General features: G+C 44.4%; 1 protein-coding gene across 1 annotated transcript; it reads left to right on the top strand.

Moving 5' to 3' along the window:
* The first annotated feature begins 6,023 nt into the window (after positions 1 to 6,023).
* On the top strand, positions 6,024 to 16,703 carry LOC137096298 (zinc finger protein RFP-like). The gene is made up of 7 exons (XM_067465406.1): positions 6,024 to 6,539; positions 7,214 to 7,309; positions 8,817 to 9,047; positions 11,340 to 11,362; positions 12,824 to 12,942; positions 15,515 to 15,547; positions 16,191 to 16,703. Exons 1-7 carry the CDS (start codon positions 6,132 to 6,134, stop codon positions 16,688 to 16,690), a joined length of 1,410 nt encoding a protein of 469 aa, XP_067321507.1. The 5' UTR covers positions 6,024 to 6,131; the 3' UTR covers positions 16,691 to 16,703.
* Positions 16,704 to 20,445: the final 3,742 nt, after the last annotated feature.

The following is a 20,445-nucleotide window of genomic DNA, read 5'->3' on the forward strand; positions in this document are numbered from 1 at the left end:
TTGTTTGTTTAAGCTCCTTTTCATCCATGCTATTGCACACTACTATGCCCTTGTTTTCTATAAATTATGGGCACAACTGAAGAGGGATGTTGACAAGCTGGAATGTGTCCAGAGGAAGGCGACTGAAATGATTAAGGGTCTGGAGAACAAGCCCTATGAGGAGCGGCTTAAAGAGCTGGCCATATTTAGCCTGAAGAAGAGAAGGCCAAGAGGAGACATGATCGCAATGTGAGAGGAGGTCATAGGGAGGAGGGAGCAGGCGTGTATTCTGCTGCTCTGGAGACTAGGATGCAGAGCAATGGCTTCAAACTACAAGAAAGGAGATTCCACTTGAACATTAGGAAGAACTTCCTGGCTGTGAGAGCTGTTCAGCAGTGGGACACTCTGCCCCAGAGTGTGCTGGAGGCTCCCTCTTTGGAAGCTTTTAAAGAGAGGCTGGATGGCCATCTGTTGGGGGTGCTTTGAATGCAATTTTCCTGCTTCTTGGCAGGGGGTTGGACTGAATTGCCCATGAGATCTCTTCCAACTCTATGATTCTATAAGCAAGGAAATTGCATTCAAAGCACCCCCAACAGATGGCCATCCAGCCTGTTGGTAGCTCATCAAACCACACATTCCAGGACTCTACAGTATTGAACCGTGGCAATTAAAGTGTGTCAAAATGCACTAATTCTACAGTGTAGATGCAGCCTTGCTGAGTGCTGCTTTTTGCTTAATTTCAATACTGCATAAAAATGTGGCTTTACAGTCAAGCTTTATTTCACATGTGCAGTTTGAAAAACAAGCCTCTATCTACACTGGCCATTTAATGCAGTTCAAAGCTTGTTTCAAACTGTGACAGCTAGACAACAAACTTCCATAAAACATGCGGGGAAAGCCGTAAATGTGCAGCAAACCCACTTTATTCAATACTGCTTTGAAACTGCATGAAATGATCAATGTAGGCGGGCCTTTGACTCCTGTTTTCATGAAAAATGCATTCCTAGACAGAGAGCAATCATCAAAAATCATGATTAATTCAGGAAACCATTAAAAAAAAACAATTTCCAGTCCAGCATACCACACAGGGACGGCTCGTCCATTATGCGAAGTAAGCGGTCGCAGAACACTTTTTTTTTGCCAGGGGCGCAGAGGCGTCTCTGTAAATGCCCCTTGACCGCCACTTGAGGAGCGCCCCCTCAGCTCACAACAGCCCTAGCAGTCCGGGGGGAGCCTCGGCTTTCTTGCTTCGCTGCCGGGCGATCCTCTTCCCAAGGGGCCAGGCCCTTGAGCCTCGCCTAGCCCCTCTCATTCCTGCTCCACCCGGCCACTGGGTGCGCGAGCAGAGCCAGCGCTCAATCGTTCTCTGTGTTCGATCCCTTCCCCATGACCGGCTCCCTTTCCCGATCCCCCGGCGCTCCACCTGCCTCCTCTCCTCTCCCCAATCCACGGGTGGGCCAAGGGGTAGAACTGCCACGCCTGGTCCGCTTCGGGTCCAGAGGCGTGTTTGAAGACCCCAGCGTGCGCACCAAAAGTCGCCTCTTCTCCTGACTTTCTCTTCAGCCACTGGGACCAAGAGAGAGAGAGAGAGAGAGAAAGCGAGAGAGAGAGCCCCTCCGGCTGGAGGTATCTCCCACCTCCGCTCCCTCCTTTGTTTTTGCGCCTACCTTCAGGAAAGGTGGGCATCTCCACCTCTGTCTCTCTCTCTTGGTCCCAATGGCTGAGGAGAAAGTCAGGAGAAGAGGTGACTTTTGGTGCACACGCCAGGGTCTTCAGGCACGCCTCTGGACCCAAAGCGGGCCAGGCAAGGGAGCAAGTGCGGCAAGTGTAGTTACTGGGATGTATAGTTCACCTACAATCAAAGAGCATTCTGAACTCTACCAATGATGGAATTGAACCAAATATGGCACACAGAACTCCCACGATAAACAGAAAATATATATCAATGATTGGTTGGGGGGGGGGGGCACCAAAATACTGTTTGCTTACCGTTGAAAATTACCGAGGGCCGCCTCTGATACCACAGATACTGTTCCTGCGGTGAGGCGGGTTTTACTGTACTTGAAAGTCTAAAATTTGCTTCAACCTGGCATGAAAGAGTTAAAAACCTTTAAAATGTGTTGAAATTAATATGCTTTTGATTTATTTCAATTATGTTTTTTGTGAATTTTAAACTATTTCGTTGGTATTTATTTCACGAGTCGAGTGTGACCTGCGCTTACAGGAGAGAAGATGGGATGTCTGTATTTTGATAATTAAATATGTTGAAAATCTGGAGATATGATGACCTAGAATGATCATTCTCATGCTGCATGCCCCCCCCCTCTCAAAAAGAGACCTCCTGCTCAGTCTCTCTAAGCCTTTGAGTCAGAGTTTGGATGCAGAGTGCATTCTTTGAATTGCTTCCCTTTGTTTGACCTTAGAAGAAACAAGGATTATACGATATCACTATTTTCTCTCTGTTAGAGAGTCTCGGATTATAGAATTACAGTATGCTGATGACAATGTCATCTGTGCGCATTCAGAAGAAGACCTACAAGCCACTCTAAACACCTTCGCAGAAGCATACGAGAAGCTCAGCCTATCATTGAACATTGAGAAAACCAAAGTGTTCTTCCAGCAGACACCAGCCAACCCCTCTCCAATGCCAGAGTTTAACATTAGAAAATGCTGATCATTTCCGCTACTTTGGCAGCCACCTCTACGCAAAAGTCAACATTGACACTGAAATACAACACCGCCTGAGCTCTGCGAGTGCAGCTTTTTTCCAAATGAAGCAGACAATGTTTGAGGACCAGGACATCTGTAGGGATAAAAAGGTGCTTGTTTATAAAGCTGTTGTCCTCCCCACCCTGCTATACGCTTGCGAGACGTGGACAGTCTACAGACGTCACATGCAACTCCTGGAACGATTCCATCAGCGCTGCCTCTGAAAAATCCTGCAAATCTCTTGGGAAGACAAGTGGACAAATGTCTGCGTGCTGGAAGAAGCAAAGACCACCAGTATTGAAGCGATGGTCCTCCGACATCAACTCCGCTGGACTGGCCATGTTGTCCGAATGCCTGATCACCGTCTCTCAAAGCAGCTACTCTACTACAAACTCAAGAACGGAAACAGAATATTGGTGGGCAGGAAAAGAGATTTAAAAATGGGCTCAAATCCAAGCTTAAAAACTCTGGCATAATCACTGAGAACTGGGAAGCCCTGGCCCTTGAGTGCTCCAGCTGGGGGTCAGCTGTGACCAGCAGTGCTGTAGAATTTGAAGAGGCACGAATGGAGGGTGAAAGAGAGAAATATGCCAAGAGGAAGGAGCGTCAAGCCAACCCCGACCGGGACCTTGGAAGACTATCCTATTCAGTCAACAAGGGATCGCCTAAGTAAGTAAGAGAGTCACCAGGCAAGGAAATTGGCATCCTACCTCTCGGTAGAAGCATTGGCAACGGTAAACCATGCAACAGTCACCACTAGGTTGGACTATTGCAATGCCTTATATGCTGGCCTTCCGAAGTCAACAACTCAGAAGATTCGGATGGTCCAAAATGCGGCGGCCAGGCTGCTAGCGGGATCATCTATAAGATCCCATATTACACCGATTCTGCAACAACTGCATTGGCTACCAATAGAACATCGGATCTCTTACAAGATCCTGATCCTGACATTTAGAGCTCAAAATGGCCAAGGACCTTTATATCTTAGGGACCGCCTCTTTCCTTTTCCCCATCAGTGGTCACCTCAATCCACCCAGGAAAATCTCCTATACATACCGGGCCCTAGGGAGGGACACCTGGAAGCTACAAGGTGTAGAGCTTTTTCGATCTATGCTCCAATTCTGTGGAACTCATTGCCTCCATATATTAGAGCAATGTCGGAGTTGCGACCTTTTGTAAAGGCGCTCAAGACTTGGCTGTTTGGTTGTGCATTTAAGTAAAGTGATCAGATCTAATTTGCCAAATAGTCACTGTTGAATGTTTTTATGTTGAATGTTTTTTATATTGTGTAAATGCTATTATAAATTGTAAGTCGCTCGGAGCACCTTGGTGGAGAGCGACTAATTAAGAAATAAACTGAAGTGAAGTGAAGTCTCGGGCCCATCTTTCCTATCTAGAAATTTTTATTTATTTTTTTATTTCGGTTACTTCTACCCTGCCCTTCTCACCCCGGAGGGGACTCAGGGCGGCTTACAAAGGCACAATTCGATGCCGGCATCACATAACAGTAGTAAAACACTATAGCAGCAATTAACAGTTAAACAACAGTTTCTGCATTACAACAATAAAACCAATAAAACCAATACAAACCCATTACTCCTCCTTAACGGTCAGCGTTTGCCATCTCATAGTCTAATCTCCAATTCCACTTTGTCAGTCCTGTCAGTCCTAGTTGTCTGATTGTCCTTATCTAGTTGTCAGATTGCCCAAAGGCCTGGTCCCACAACCACATCTTTACTTTCCTCCTGAAGGAGAGGAGGGATGTTGATGACCTAATTTCCCCTGGGAGTGAGTTCCACAGTTGAGGGGCCACCACTGAGAAGGCCCTGCTCCTCATCCCCACCAACCTCACTTGTGATAGCAGTGGGGTCGAGAGCAGGGCCTCCCCAGATGATCTCAAACTCCGGGGTGGGACGGAAAGGGAGATACGTTCGGACAGATACGCTGGACCGGAACCGTATAGGGTTTTGTAGGTCAAAACCAGCACCTTGAATTGTGCTCGGAACTGAACCGGCAGCCAGTGGAGCTGGCACAGCAGAGGGGTGGTGTGCTCCCTGTATGGACTTCCTTGTGGTTTAATAAACTTTTTGAAACTTTTAAGGTAAACATAAATAAATTTTGTGATTAGACTTGGGTCCCATCTCCAAAGTATCTCATAACGTACTTTAACTGCCATGGATCAATGCTATGGGATCGTGGGAGTTGTAGTTTTAGCCTCTCTAAAAGTGTGTTGGTGGCTCACCAAACTACACATTCCAGAACTCCATAGCATTGAATCGTGGCAATTAAAGTGTCTCCAAATGCACTAATTCTACAGTGTAGATGCAGCCTTGCTGAGTGCCGATTTGGGCTTCATTTCAACACGGCATGAAAACATAAATGAATATGTTGAAAATCAGCAGATCTGATGACCTAGACTAGAGTGATCATTCTCAGGTTGCATGCCATTGGTTATCAGCCCTCCTAAAGAGAGACCTCCTGCTCAGTTGCTCTAAGCCTTTGAGTCAGAGTTTGAATGCAGAATGTAGACGTTGAATCTTTTCCCTTTGTTTGACCTGAGAAGAAACAAGGATTATACGATATCTCTATTTATTCTCCGTTAGATAGTCTCCACCCCATCTTCCTTGTGGTTCAATTAATTAATTAATAATAATAATCTTTATTTATAACCCGCTACCATCTTCCGAGGGACTTGGTGCGGCTTACATGAGGCCGAGCCCACAATACATCAATACAAGCAATAACAACCACAATACGAAGCAAAATACAAATACTAATACAAAACAATTAAAATAAATCTCATACACAAATAGCATAAACATTGAAAAATAGCACAAAACACATTTTAATAGCTATGGCTGGGCCAAATGTGATTAAGTTAAAAAAATAATGCTGGGTATGAACAAGATAGAGGAGGTGGGGCGTTGGTTTAATACACTTTTTGAAACTTTTAAGGTAAATGCTGCACCTCCAGTTTCTTTAAGCTCCAGAATACTTTTCATCCATGCTATTGCCAGCTTGACAGCTGTTAGGAATTGTGAGAGAAGAAGAAGTCCAAAACAGCTGGAGAAAGACAGTTTGAGAAACTCTGCCATGGGGAGATTTGGTCTTTCAGATAGGCTGGACCTACACTGCATAGGGATGTATAGGTTGCAAACTTCTCTTTGAATGAATTGCATCTCAAAATATACCAGTATCCAAAGAAGCATTTTAAGGAAGGGAGTTCTATGCTTAGAGAACAACTTGCAGGAAGACAGAGAAAGGAGGAAGGTCTCCTGTCCAGGTTCCCGAAGGCTGAGGCATTTGGAGAGCTCAGTCCTTGCAGCACCAGAGGTTGGGCAGAGGCGGAGTCACCAGCTGCTTTCCGGGAAGAGAAAGTCTGAGAAACGAAAGTAAAGCTGTCATCTTTGCCTGGTCCTCGCAGAGGAGTGGCATTGGCAGCCATGGCTTCTGGAGACCCTGTGAAGAAGCTCTGTGAGGAACTGGCCTGTCCCATCTGCTTGGAGTATTTCAAGGAGCCTGTGATGATCATCTCTTGTGGGCACAATTTCTGCCAATCCTGCCTGGATCAATGCTGGGAGGAGAAAGGGGCCTCCTGCCCACAGTGCAGGGAGAAAGTGCAGAAAGGGGACATCAGGCCAATTAGGCCGCTGGCAAACCTGGTGGAGATTGCCAAGGAACTGGGGAGCCAGAAGGTGAAAGAGAAGGGGAGATTCTGCCAGAGGCACCAGGAGCCCCTGAAGCTCTTCTGCAAGGACCACGAAGTCCCCATCTGTGTGGTGTGCGACAGGTCAAAGGAGCACGAAAACCACAAAGTGATCCCTCTGGATGAAGCATCAAAGGAGTACAAGGTAGGAGGGAGTAAAATAGGGCCCCCTAACAAAGTGTTGTGGTGCATCTCCACCCTACAATACAGGTCTGTGGCTGGCAGTTCAGTATTTCCCCAGACCCAGAAGTTTTCCGGAATCAAGGGTACATCTACATTATAGAATTAATACAGTTTAATTCCACTTTAAGTGCCATGGCTCAATGCTACAAACCATGGTAGTTGCAGTTGTACAAGGTCTTTTGCATTTTTTGCCAAAGTGTGCCAATGCCTTACCAAACCACAAATCCAAAATTCCATAACTTTGAGCCCTGATGTGATCTTGCTGCCATCGTGCTGGCACAGAAGAGGAAGGGACCCATCGCATCAAGGAAAGTGACAGGACCATTGCAGGAGTGTGCGCTATAGGTGGGTTTTCACTGACAATAACTCGAGATGGGGAAAACATGAGGAGGAGGCAAGACAGCAGCAGGACGAACATGGCATCACACATTTTTTTTCATTTGGAGGGACTTTTTATGAGTAAAGAAAATTGTGGAAGCAGTAGTAACATAAGAAGAGTGGGCTTCCAATAGAGATCAACATTATCCAAAGCTCCCATAAAATTCAATAAACATGGTATGGTTAATGGTATGGTCTTTGAAACCATTCTAAAGCTTGAAGAAAAGCAGTGACTAAGAGCTTTCTTTTCCTCTTCAGGATCAGATTTGGAAGTTTCTGGAGACTCTGAAGAAGGAGCGAGAGAAAATTCTGGCCTACAAATCAGACACAGCACAAGAAAGCCAAGATTTGCTTGTAAGTGTCATTGCTACTTGGTGAATGACCTCCAAAAAGAGATAGACGGGGGAGTGTGTCCTTGTTGGTTCTCTTGGATATCTCAGTGGCTTTTGATACCATCAATCAAGTTATCCTTCTGGGGCGGCTCTCTGGAATGGGTCTTGAGGGTCTTGAGGGCATTGCTTTGCAGTGGCTCCATTCCTTCTTGGAGGGTTGCACCCAGTTGGTGAAGCTGGGAGCCACTGCTCAGACCCCTGGTCTTTGACCTATGGGGTCCTGCAAGGTTCCATTCTATTCCCCATGTCTGGATCTGTAGCTTTCTGGCAAATATTTACCTCACAAACAAAGCTGGAAGGCTTTAATTCAAAAGCATGCATTAGGGAACGCAACAAAATTCCAACTGCAAGTTTATTTGCCTGATGCCTCCTATCTTCACGCTGTCCCCTCCCCTTCATTGCTCCCATTTCCCTGGAAACCCTCATCCTTGTTTCAAATATACACAGGCCAGATGTAAGGCATGGCCTAATTTCCTGGCTTCACACAAAAGTTTGGAAGTTCGGTGCCATCAGTACGCAGAAGACACTCAACTCTATTACTCCTTTCCACCAAATTCCAAGGAAGCCCCCAGATCCTGGACCAGTACCTGGCAGCCATGATGGACTGGATGGGGGCTAACAGGGAGGCCCTTCTCTCGGTCCCACCACTGTCGCAAGCATGGCTGGTGAGGACAAGGGAGAGGGCCTTCTTAGTGGTGGCTCCCCGACTTTGGAACACCCTCCCCAGAGAGATCAGACAAGCCCCCACACTCTCCTCCTTCCACAGGGATTTGAAACCTGGATGTTTCAGCAAGCATTTGAGAATGACTAGTCCCTAGTTACATATGCCAAGTCCCTAGTTCTCCAGATAGTTCTCTGGTCTCTGCTCTTCATCCAGTCCCTGGGCCCTGTGGTACGCTGCTTTGCACTGACTATCCCATGCCCGCCCCCCTTTTCTAGCCTGTTCACACCCATTTTAGTTATTGGTTTTTGTCGAGCATTGTTTTGATGGAGGTTTCATTGCTGCTGCTTTATATTCTTATACTCTATTTAATTGTGTTTTTATCTGGATTGTTAAATTTTACCATATTTCATTTTTTTGTGTTTTTGTGGTGATGGATTGTTTTGCTTTTATGTCTTGTGGACACTCTGTCCCATATGCCAACCACCCCGAGTCCCCTTAGGGAGATGGTGGAAGGGTAGAAGAAAAAAGTTGTTATTATTTTTGTTATTGTAACCTTGAATGTGAGTTTGAATAAACGGAATTCCTTTTGTGAAAAATATCTCCCATTGTAAGAGACCTAATGGCCTACAGAAAATATTGACCCAAACCCATTCCAGTGTCAGGCCTTTGCAGGTCTTCACAAAGTGCTTTCACTGACATTTTCTATGTGAAGAAGTGTAAACCCCACTTCAAAGAAACCCAGAGAACTCACTCCAAAGACCCTCTTTCTGCCTCTCACTCCTGTTTCTCCTTTCCTTTATTCTAGGTGAAAACCCAGAGAGAGAAGGCGAAGACTGTGGCTGCATTCAGGCTCATGCACCGCTTTCTAGAAGAACAAGAGAGGAATCTGCTGGCAAAAATGGAAGAGGTGGAGAAGGAGATTTCAGCCATAATGGAAATACATCTGTCCAAACTCTCTAAAGAACTCTCCTCTCTCTCAAGTCTCATCCAAGAGATGGAGGAGAAGCATCAGCAGCCGGCAAGTGAACTCCTCCAGGTAAGAGCTGAGACAGTGACACTTCGGTTTTCTCATGGTTCTGTGTGCACAAACTGTTGTATGACATTAGCTTTGTGCTGTGTTTATAAGGCAAAGAAGTAACATAAATTAATTTAACACTAACCACAGCCGACAGGGAGCTCTAGCGTGGGCTGGTTCATGAGGTCACGAAGAGTCAGAAGTGACTGAACAAGTAAACAACAACAACACTAGTTGGGTTCTATCTCTAAGAGATCAGATCGATCTGGGTTGCTGTAAGTTTTTTGAGCTGTATGTGAGACCTCACAACCTCTGAGGATGCCTGCAATAGATGCAGGCAAAACGTCAGGAGAGAATGCTTCTGGAACATGGCCATACAGCTCAAAAGTTGTACAGCAACCCAGTGATTCCAGCCATGAAAGCCTTTGGTAACCCATCAGATCAATTGATCACACAAAACATGTCAAAAATGATATGCAGTCTGGATGCAGAATTTATTTTAATTCATTTTCAGAAAATACGAACACATCATTTTTGATATAATCTTCCTGTGTTTCAATACCATTAGTCCATTTGTCAACAAGCTTTTGTATTCCCTTATTTAAAATGAATGGACCGCTGTCTTCACTGCTGTCTACACATCTACATCAGACATGAACCTTCATCCTCATAGGGTTTCTTTCAGGGATCCAAATAGGTGATAGTCCAATGGGCAAGATCAGGACTATAGGGAGGATGCTTTCACACTTCAAAACAAAGGTTTTGCAGGGTGTTGGCAGCACTGTGCAGACGTGCATTGCCATGCAACAACGCAACACCCTCAGATAGCAGTTCTCTGCATTTTGTCTGAATGTTACACCTCAGCACTTCTGTGTAGTTAGCCCTGTAAATTATGGAAACTTTTCCCTGATAATATTCCAGTACTGACCATTGAGAATCTCAGAAAAGTGTAAGCATCACATTTCCAGCTGATGGTTTATGATTTTTTTAAAATAAAAAAAATGGCAACTGAGAATATTTTCACTCCATACTCTGCCATTTACTCTCAGGCTTCTTTGAATCCATGTCTCATGATCAATAATTATTCTTTTTATGAAACTTTCACCTTCTTTAGAGTATCAGTGCACAATTTGTTTGCAGATGCCCAAATGCCTGTGCTCTTCCATTAGTTGTTTTGACATCCATCTTCCACAAACTTTCATTGTAGATTATTGCATAAGCAGAGCCCTGCTTGATTTGCAAATGGTTAAGGGGCTGGACATGTTTAGCCTGCAGAAGATAAGGCTGAGAGGAGACATGATGGCCAAGTATAAAGATATGGGGGAAGTCCCAGGGAGGAGGGAGCAGGTTTTTTTCTGCTGCCCTGGAGACTAGGACATGGACCAATGGCTTCAAGCTACAGGAAAGGGGATTCCACCTGAACATGAGGAAGAATTCCTGACTGTTAGAGCTGTTCAGCAGTGGAACTCTCTGCCCTGGAGTGTGGTGGAGGCTCCTCCTTTGTGGGCTTTGAAACAGAGGCTGGAGGGCTATCTGTCGGGAGTGCTTTGAATGCAATTTTCCTGCTTCTTGGCAGAATGGGGTTGGACTGGATGGCCCACGAGGTCTCTTCCAACTCTAGGATTCTGTGAAGCCCTAACGCTTTGTGATTCTGTGGAAACCCATGGAGCCAACATTTGGCTGTGACTACTGACCTTTCCTTCACCTCCTGAGCCCCAACTTCTCACCCTCAAGAGAAAGACAAATAAAGAGATAACATTCCCTTAACCCACTTGCCCCAAGGAACATCTACAAATATATAGCTATAGATATATGAAATCATACATATCTTTAATTAACAAAACAGACCTGGCTCTTTCACTCGTTTTTTCCCTAGCTTCTTCACTGTTGCACAACTTTGCTCAAACAAATTGCCAGCCCCCATATGTAACCATTCTGTTTCTACAACTCAGAATGTGGCAAAGTCTCCTTCTCTGGAGGTTTTTAAATAGTAATCAGAGGGCCATCTGGTGGGAGTGCTCTGATTGTGCATTCTTGCATTGCATCTGGTTGGACTGAAGAGATCCAGATTCCTAATATACTGGGCCTTGCATTTGACCAGTGTTTTGATGGCTCAGCCAAAAAGGTGTTTGCAAAATAGTGCCAATGGTGACATAGCTCTACCCATCTCCTCCTTAGTTTGTGGAGGGAGTTTTCCTTCGCCCTCCTGGTTTTTCTTCAAAGATTTATATTAGTTGGATACCCTGTTGTTTTGGATGAGAGTGGTCCCCATGCAAATGCCTCTGCTGAGTTCTTTCTTTCCTTCATTTACAGGATATCAGAAGCTTCTTACAAGGGTAAGTTCATTTCCTCTCCTACTCCCACAAAAGCTCAGATTTCCGCATGAAATACATAATTCTCAAAAGCAGCAGTGCATTGCAGGAATCTGTGTTTCGCTGGTGTTCACAGACAATTGGACTTGATGGCCAATGAGATCCCTTCAACTCTATGATTCTGTGGTGCATTAATGCAATTTGACAACAACAACAACAACAACAACAACAACAACAACTTTAATTTGTTATCCACCTGTACTGGTACAGCTGTACCAGAAACTCCCACTTTATTTGCCTTGTATTAAATGTTTGCTGGCAGCCCAAGGCTTGGGATTCTGTAGGAGGGTGGCTTCCTGTTAAAGTTTGCAGTTATAGGGCAAGCCCCCTGTCCATTATCGTTAAGTTTGGTTCCGCCCTCTGTTCAGGACAACTGAGAAGGGAAGGGAGCCATTTTCAGTCAGTCTCAGCAAGGAAAGTCAATGTACAGGATGTGTACAGACTTTCTCCTGTACAAAGGCTTCAACCCTAAAGCTCTGAGGAATTTCGGAGGGAAAAACAGCTTTGATGATGTTTTATTGTACTTTATTGTACTATTGTAATATGTAATGACTTTGCACTTTGTTGTACTTATATGTTATTGTACTTTCATATATGCTGTAAACCGACCTGAGTCCCTCGTTGAGATGAGAAGGCCGGTATAGAAAACTTCTAAATAAATAAATAAATAGAATATCTAAGAACTCCAGCTGAAGTGACTACAGGCCTACTGGTAGGTCCACTCGGTGCTTTGAGATGCAGTTCAACCTGGTAGTGGCGCCCACATCAGTTAGGTTTAGGTTCACAGTTAGCCTGGGAGAAATTTGGAAAGGGATTTTCCTTTAGAGTAAAAGTAACAGTTAGAAGCCACCAGTTGCACAAAAGCCTGGAAGCATTTGTTTAACTTTTTGAAGACAAAGGACGTTTCTCTTGATTGTTCACCAATAAAGACTTTGTTATACTTCACAAGCCTTCTAAAAACTATTTATGGTGAAAATCCTTACGAATTTCTCTTTGGGCCCCCTGGCTTCCCGCTGGGCTAAAGTTGCATGTCCTGTTTTGAAAACAATTCGTTTCAAGCCTGGCGCGCAACAGAACACCACCTCTCCTCATGACTTGAGGCAGGACAAATCCAGCCAAAGGACAGCATTATGAATACATAGCATACAATATGTACATGACAACACACCATCACAAAATACATATATTGAAATGCAGAATGCAAGAATTAAAATGCAGTACCAATAGAATGTAAATGTAAAGTTCACAGTTTAAAATTGTCTTGAACTGCCATGGCTCAATGCTGTGGAATCCAGGCACCCGCACTCTTTGCCAGAGAAGGCCCCATGAATGATTACATAGCACTGAGCGATGGGAGAGTTAAAGGGGTGTCAACCTGCATTAATTCTGTTTGTGCATCCTCTGATATTATTCTTTCTCCTCCAGGTATAAGAATAAGGAGGAATGTGAGGCTTTTGCAGCCTTTCCTCCTGCCCTAAAGTGGAAGATCTGGGACTTCTGTGATATAAACCCTTTTCTGGAGGGTGTCATGAAGCAATTCAGAGGTAAGGGAGAATGTCTGCAAGGATTTTCATGAAATGTGACATTGATCTGGAAGGGGGAAAAGTTCCAGAGCATTTGGAAAGTTAGGGCCACTATTGGAATGCCAATCGAAACCATTTCAAATGTGAAACAAAACTGTATTATTTTCTGTATTTTTTCGGTACTGTTTCAATATCCAGACAGGGGAAGGTGATAATGATGATGATGATGATTATAATTATTATTGTACTGACACAAAAACACAGTTTATCATAGCAAACGAGATCTATATGCTGGATTTCATATCACAAAATCACAAGTCAAACACTTCCCAAGCATCTAGGACTGTGTGATGTGTTTTCGAATGATGCGCGCAGATCCAAGAAAGGCGGCCTTTTGCAGTTGACAGATCGTGATTTTGTCAATGTTTATTGTTTCCAAATGACAGCTGATATCTTTTGGTACGGCACCCATTATAATTATAATATTTATATCTCGCTTTCTCTCCCCCGAAGAGGACTCAAAGCAGCTTGAGGGTTGAAGGAGTTAAACCATTTCCCCCTGTTTTCATGTTATTTCCCCCCACACATGTTGCCATTGTCAAAACAACCATCGCTTATGATATGGGAAAGGAGCGGGGGGAATAAAAGGCGAAATGGAGGAAACGGTTTTCCTCCTTCAACTTTCCCAACCTCCCTCTTCCCATAAAATGGACTACCCTCCTCTGTGTAGGCCCCATTTTGGAGTCTGCCTGGATCATGGAACAGTGCCATTTTAATTTTTTTTTAATTTCAAGTGTGGAATCACATTTCACTTGTGAAGCAAAACAAAATGAAAATGGAGAGGACCCTGATAGGCCTTACTCTGGTTCATGTAGCCTGCAAATGTGATAACTGGTTGAGTACAAGTTGCACATTATGAAAATCAAATGCTGTGGGGCACCCATTCCTTTATTAACAATTTGTAGTATCTCGTGATCTTGATTCAAAGGGATCATGAACATTGGACAGCCAGCTCTCCACATTCGCAAGGGTGAAGGATGTGGCATCTCCAGGAAAAGGGGGAAAATGTTGGTCTAAAAAAACCCTGAGAGAATACTGAGAAATGTCTAGGGTCCCTTCTACACTGTTTATAATTCATGTTCTCAAAGAAGATAGTAGATTAATAATAATAATAATCATCATCATCATCATCTTTGTATGTATCCCACCCCTCTCCCTGAAGGGACTCAGGGCTTTCAACAATAAAGAAATACAATAAATAATAGAGCACTGACAATCGCCACATATCACTTAACTCAACAAAAACACAATAATATAAACATTAGTAAAACAAATTTAAAAACTATTTTGCCCTCTAAAAATAGTAGAAATATATGTGCCATTGAAAACCCACCAATTCCTATAATCAGGATATCCAGCACTGTGAGTTATAGTTCTAACAACCATTCAAGTCCTGTCTGCTAAGGTGGTTAATGCTCTTAGCCATTATTGAAAGCCTGCTGGAATAGCCAGGTTTTTAACTCCTTCCTGAAAATTAATAGACTGGGTGTTTGCCTCATTTCCTTGGGGAGGGCATTCCAGAGTCGGGGGCCACTACCAAGGAGGCCCTCTCCTTCGTCCCCACCAACCTCGCTTGTGAGGGAGGTGGGATTGATAGGAGGGCCTCCCTGGCTGATCTGAAGGCCCGAAATAATCTCCATTATCTGCTTTGAACTGGAGTATATGTGCTGGAGACCCTTGATTGGGTCTTTCCAGGTCCCAGTCGCGGGAGCACGGAAGGAAAGAGACAGTCCCATTTAAAGATAAAAAAACAAGGTTTTTATTTTAGTCTCTTCATGAAGAGAGACGAACAGCATGATAGCATTACGCAGATGCTATCCTACAAGTTGCTGCTGTCCCGTCTTGGCTTTTGACAACCAAATATATACCCTGAAGTAAACATGGAAAAGTACTCTCTTCCCATCCCCCCCTCTTGACCTTTTTTGATGGAAAGTACCTTTTTGTGCACGTGGCCTCTGCACTTCACAAACAATATTTGAAGCTCAACACAAACATCCTGTGTGAGAAGTACCTTCTAAATGTCACATCTCGTTTCTAAAAAAACACTTTCTTCCATATTGCTCTTTTTAAGTCAGAGAAAGGGTATCTCTCTTTTGCTGATTTTTGTTAGCTTTTTCACCCAAAAGCCCCTTACTCAGAGACCCTTGAGGCCTCCTTCATATGAATCTACATTTCCATATAATCCTATTCAAAGCAGATAATCAGGATTTTTATGGAAGTGTAGAGGGGGCCTAGGTTGCCCAGTGAAAAGTTGACCATCTGAAAGAAGTTGCACTTGGAGGACAAGAGATTCTTCGAGAGGTGTTCTCTGTAGGGATCTCTAGTCCCCCAGCATGACATTACAATTGAGTTACTCAGGAGGACTTGGAGACTCCCAGACAGAACATTTTGATCAATGAGACGTAACTCTCTGTGGGTGAAGTCACACTATGTCTCTTGGGTGCAGGATCTCAGCACTCCCACGTTGTTTCCTCCTGGGTTTCTGAGAGTCACCATGTTGTGCGAAGCCTCACTCTCTCCTTTCTCTCTCCAGCCTCTCTGGAATCTGGGCTTCAGCAGAAAAAAGGTAAACAAACAAACATATTTTTTTCACAGAGCGTTGCCTTGAGGCTGAGAGAGTAGTTAACCTGTCTGAGTAGATTTTTAAAGCTCTGAACAAATGGCATGTACCTGGATTATGTATAGAATTTCCCAAAGAGTGTCAAAATAACCTGAACACTGGCTCTTTGCTTCAAGCTTATTTTAGTGGCATACTTTATGCATTCCTAGATAAAGAATAGGTTTCGTTCCCCAATGTAAAATATGTGGGAATTTGATATTGGCATAAAACCAGATGATTAGTCTACCTTAAAATTCTTTCCGACTTCTGGTAAACCGAGAAGATCCTATCATAAGGTTTTCTGGGGCTGAGAGTGTGTGACTGGCACAAATTTACTCAGTGGGTTTCCATGACTGAAGAGGAATCTCCAGGGTCATAGTCTGGGCTCCCCATGCTCAAATGTTGCTGTTAAGAAGGAGAGTAGCATAATGTAGAACCAATCTGGATTTGAGAGGGAGAGGGAATATGTCTCTGTCATTTTTTAGAATCAGAGATGGAAGCCGATCTCCCATCACTTTATCCTCCCCCCCCCTCCCCCCTTTCTTTCTTTCTTTCTTTCTTTCTTTCTTTCTTTCTCTCTTAACCTCTGATCTGCTTCTACCACCAACAGTATATGTGACTCTGGATCCAGACACAGCCCATCCTTGTCTCATCCTCTCTGAAAATTGCCAGCATGGGACGTATAGAAAGAAAAAGCAAAATCTTCTTGACAATCCTGAGAGATTCAATCAGTATCCTTTCGTTCTGGGTCAGGAGGGATTCACAGAAGGCAGGCATTTTTGGGAAGTCCTTGTGGGGAGTGAGGAAGAATGGACTGTAGGAGTTGCCAAAAAGTCTGTGAGGAGAAAGGACTCCGGCTACTTTGGTCCTGATGCTGGGGTCTGGCAAGTGGGAAGGTTCTCCAACAGCGATGCGTTCCCACGCCTGACTCTGAGCAAGGAGCCCAAGAGGGTCCGAGTGACTCTGAACTACGAAGGGGGTCGGGTGGCCGTTTATGATGCAGATGCAGCAGCCCTGATCTTTGAATACCCTCCAGCCTCTTTCTCAGGAGAGACCCTCCTTCCCTTCTTTTATTTGTATGGAAAAGGCCAACTGGAGCTTACTCCCTAAGTATGGAGAGCAACGTCCATCAGCTGAGACATGAGAGGAGCTTTATCTCCAGAGATGTGGAGCTGTGGATTCTTTTTGATCTCTTTCTGAAGCCTCCCTGCTTTCTCTTCACATCTTTGTGAAAACCTGACTGGGAGGGTTGCGTGTGAATGAAGAACCCATTCCTCATGGCAGTGGTCAGCTTATGGGTCAGCAGGGGACTTCTTCCTCCCATTTGGAAAGCCCAGCTACAACAAGAACAGCAAAGAGGGAAGAAAACACCCAAATCCGGTTTTTTTGCCAAGAATGCCATTTTTGGAATTCAGTTGTAAGTCAGTTTGCCCCTCCCTTTCCTGTTATTTCCCAGGGATGTAAGCAGGACTTGGCAGTGAAGTTAAACAAAGGGGGTGATAAAGTGTAGCCTTGTCTTACCCCCTTGCCAACTGGAAACAATTTATTTCCTTCTTCTGTCCTCTTAGTGGCCCTTGTCCTGAGTAAAGGTTACGCATTTAGAAAATCAAACGTTGTGGTGCACCCATTTTTTATGAACAATCCATCGTTTTTCATGATCTGCACAATCAAAGGCTTTGCTATAAATGATAAAGCACAGATTGATTTTCCTTTGAAATACTCTTCTGCACTCCGTTATCCAACATATGTATCAATAGGATCTCTTGTGCCTCTTTGTTTTCTGGACATCTAGCATTTTTACTCTGTATATGGTAAAATACTTTTTTTGGTAACATTTTGTATTTATTTATTTATTTATCTACTATAATTATATCCCGCCTTTCTCTACCCCAGAGGAGATTCAAAGCGGCTTACAGCATAGATAATAATTCAGTGCCTTCACAACAATATACAGTTAAAATATATTAAAATCAAAATCAAAATTAAATACATTAAAACATCATAAAACATTACTCTCAGTATAAAACCACCCAATCCGCAGTCGTAATCCATGTAATTTCCATAGTCATTGCACATAGTTCCAGTTAATCTAAATGCGTTATGGTTCCTCTCTGAAGGCTTGATCCCAGAGCCACATTTCCTGAAGGTCAGGAGCATCACTTGTTTCATCTGTGGAAGATCAATGCAATGGTCCTTCTTGTCTGAAATCTCGGGTCTCCCACCATGCCTGAACTCTAAATGATCCATTGAAAACATGCATGGATGAAGGCAGGATCAGAAATGGTTCTCTTCAGGTGCCCGGGTTTATGAAAAGGGCATTGTTTGTTTTGGGGTGTTAGGTAATATCGTGTAGTTAATTAGTAACCCTATTTCTTTGGGAAAAGCCAGAACGTGATTTCATTTTTATGATGTGTGTGAACTGCAATTCCCAGAATCATGGGTCAATCCTCCCAAGGCTAGTTGGCCATGTTGGGTGTGTGTGCCAAGTTTGGTCCAGATCTGTCATCAGCCGGATTCAGAGCTCTCTGGGTACAGGTGAACTTTTTTTTTGTTGTGTCAGGAGTGACCTGAGAAACTGCAAGTCGCTTCTGGTGTGAGAGAATTGGCCGTTTGCAAGGACATTGCCCAGGGGACGCCCGGATGATTTGATGTTTTGTCATCCTTGTGGGAGGCTTCTCTCATGTCCCCACATGAAGAGCTGGAGCTGATAGAGGGAGCTCATCCGCCTCTCCCCGAATTCGAACCGGCGACCTGTCGGTCTTCAGTCCTGCTGGCACAGGGGTTTCGCTCCCCAGGTGAACTACAACTCCCATATGCCAAGGGCAGTCACCCCCAATCCTGACAGTATTTGCAGTTGGCCATGTTGGGCTTGTGTGACAAAGTGTGGTCCAGATCCATTGTCAGCTGGGCTGAGTGCTCTCGGGATGCAGGTGAACTACAACTCCCAAAATCAAGGTCTGTTCCAAGCCTGTCATTTATGGGGGTCGCAGTGGTCTGTGGAAGTGTATGAAGGTACTGCAAGTCCCATTGTCTGTGGCCCATCCTCCCCTAACCCTCACCAGGACATAAAGTGCATCGTACAGAGTCTGGGTGCCAAATTTGGTCCAGGTGCATCAATTGTGGGGGTCATAGTGGTTTCTGGAAGTGAGTGAAGATACTGCAAATCCCATTGTTCCTGGTGCATCCACCTCCAACCTCACCAGGACAAAAATTGCATCATGGAGAGTCTGTGTGGCAAGTTTAGTCCAGGTCTGTCATGTGTGGTGGTCGCAGTGATCTATGGGAGCCAAATTGGGTGAAGGTACTGCAAATCCCATCTTCCATGGCCCATCCTCCAAACTTCACCAGGACGTATAGTGGGTCATGGGGGGGGGGGGGTGTCTATGTGTCAAGTTTGGTCCTGATCCGTGATTCGTAGGGGTTGCAGTGGTCTCTGGAAGTGAGTGAAGGTACTCCCATCATTCTTAGAAAGTTTGATGGCAAATCCCATCATTCTTAAAAAGTTTGGTCCAGATTCATCATTGATTGTGTTCAATGTGCCCTCTGGATGTAGTTAAAATACAACACCTATAAATCAAGGTCATTTTACCCAAAAAAATCCTGGTCATGGGGGTTGTGCGTGCCAAATGTGGTCCAGGTCCATTATTGCAGGGGGTCACAGTGCTCTGCCTTGATGCAGGCTGAACTACAACTTCCATCATGTTGAATCAGTCCCCCAAACCCCTCCAGTCTGTTCAGTTGCTGATCAAATTCCTCTGTGTTTGCTGTGTGCCATAGGAAAGGGTCAAGGGAAAGGCAGAGGGCGGGGTCATGGAAATTCCACACAAGGAACCCTGGGATGCCTGCCTGTGGTGGAGGAAACATGTGAAAACTAGGATGAAATTGTCCCAGAATGGAAGCATTTCTTGCGTGGTGGGCCGTAATGTTTGGGGAAGACATTGGCAGATTTTCGGCTACATGTTCATGGTGCTCGTTGTAACTTGCAATGTCAGTGGAGGGAGTGCCTTTGGGGGCTTCTCAGCACTTGGAACTATAGCCTGTTTGTGTAAGTAGACACTTCTACCACATACACATTTTAAGTTTATTATGTGGATAGATAGACAGATAGACAGACTGAGTTTGAAGAACAAAAATCACCCATCTACACTGACCATTTAATGCAGTTCACAGCTAGCTTCAAACTGGCACAACTCCCATGAAAACGTGAGGGAAAAAGCCATAAATGCGCAGCAAACGCACTTTGTTCAATACAGCTTTGAAACTGCTTAAATGGTCAGTGTAAATGGGGCCTTTGACTCTTGTTTTAATGAAGAATCCACTCCGGGATGGAGAGTGATTACCAAAAATCATGGATAATTCAGGAAATCATTACAATAAGCCATGTCCAGGCCCAGCACCCCAGAGATATCATTCCCACAGTGAGGTGGGTTTGCCTGTCCTTAAAACTCTTTAAAAAATCTGCTTCAAACTGGCATGAAATAATTAAGGGAAAGGGAACATTAAGTCCAGTCATGCCCGACTCGGGGGGGGGGGGGGTTGGTGCTCATCTCCATTTCTAAGCCAAAGAGCCGGCGTTGTCCATAGACACCTCCAAGATCCTGGCACACCGTTAACTTCCCGCAGAAGCGGTACCTATTGATCTACTCACATTTGCATGTTTTCACACTGCTAGGTTGGCAGAAGCTGGACCTGACAGAGGGAGCTCACCCCCCTCCCTGGATTTAAACCGCTAACCTTTTTGATTTTATCTGCTGTGCCACCAGGGGAGCCTATGAAATAATTAAAAACCTTCAAAATGAGTGGAAATTAATAGGCTTTGGTTGGTACCAATTATGTTTGTTGTGAGTTTTAAACTATTTTGATGG

Source organism: Anolis sagrei, chromosome 2, assembly GCF_037176765.1.
Source record: "Anolis sagrei isolate rAnoSag1 chromosome 2, rAnoSag1.mat, whole genome shotgun sequence".
In the NCBI taxonomy this organism is placed as follows: domain Eukaryota; kingdom Metazoa; phylum Chordata; class Lepidosauria; order Squamata; family Dactyloidae; genus Anolis; species Anolis sagrei.

Excerpts from the sequence above, each read along its gene's own strand:
- LOC137096298 (XM_067465406.1), top strand. The coding sequence starts at position 6,132 with ATGGCTTCTGGAGACCCTGTGAAGAAGCTCTGTGAGGAACTGGCCTGT. Across the intron at positions 9,048-11,339 it reads CGGCAAGTGAACTCCTCCAG|GATATCAGAAGCTTCTTACA; the intron begins GTAAGAGCTGAG and ends CTTCATTTACAG. Across the intron at positions 11,363-12,823 it reads ATCAGAAGCTTCTTACAAGG|GTATAAGAATAAGGAGGAAT; the intron begins GTAAGTTCATTT and ends TTTCTCCTCCAG.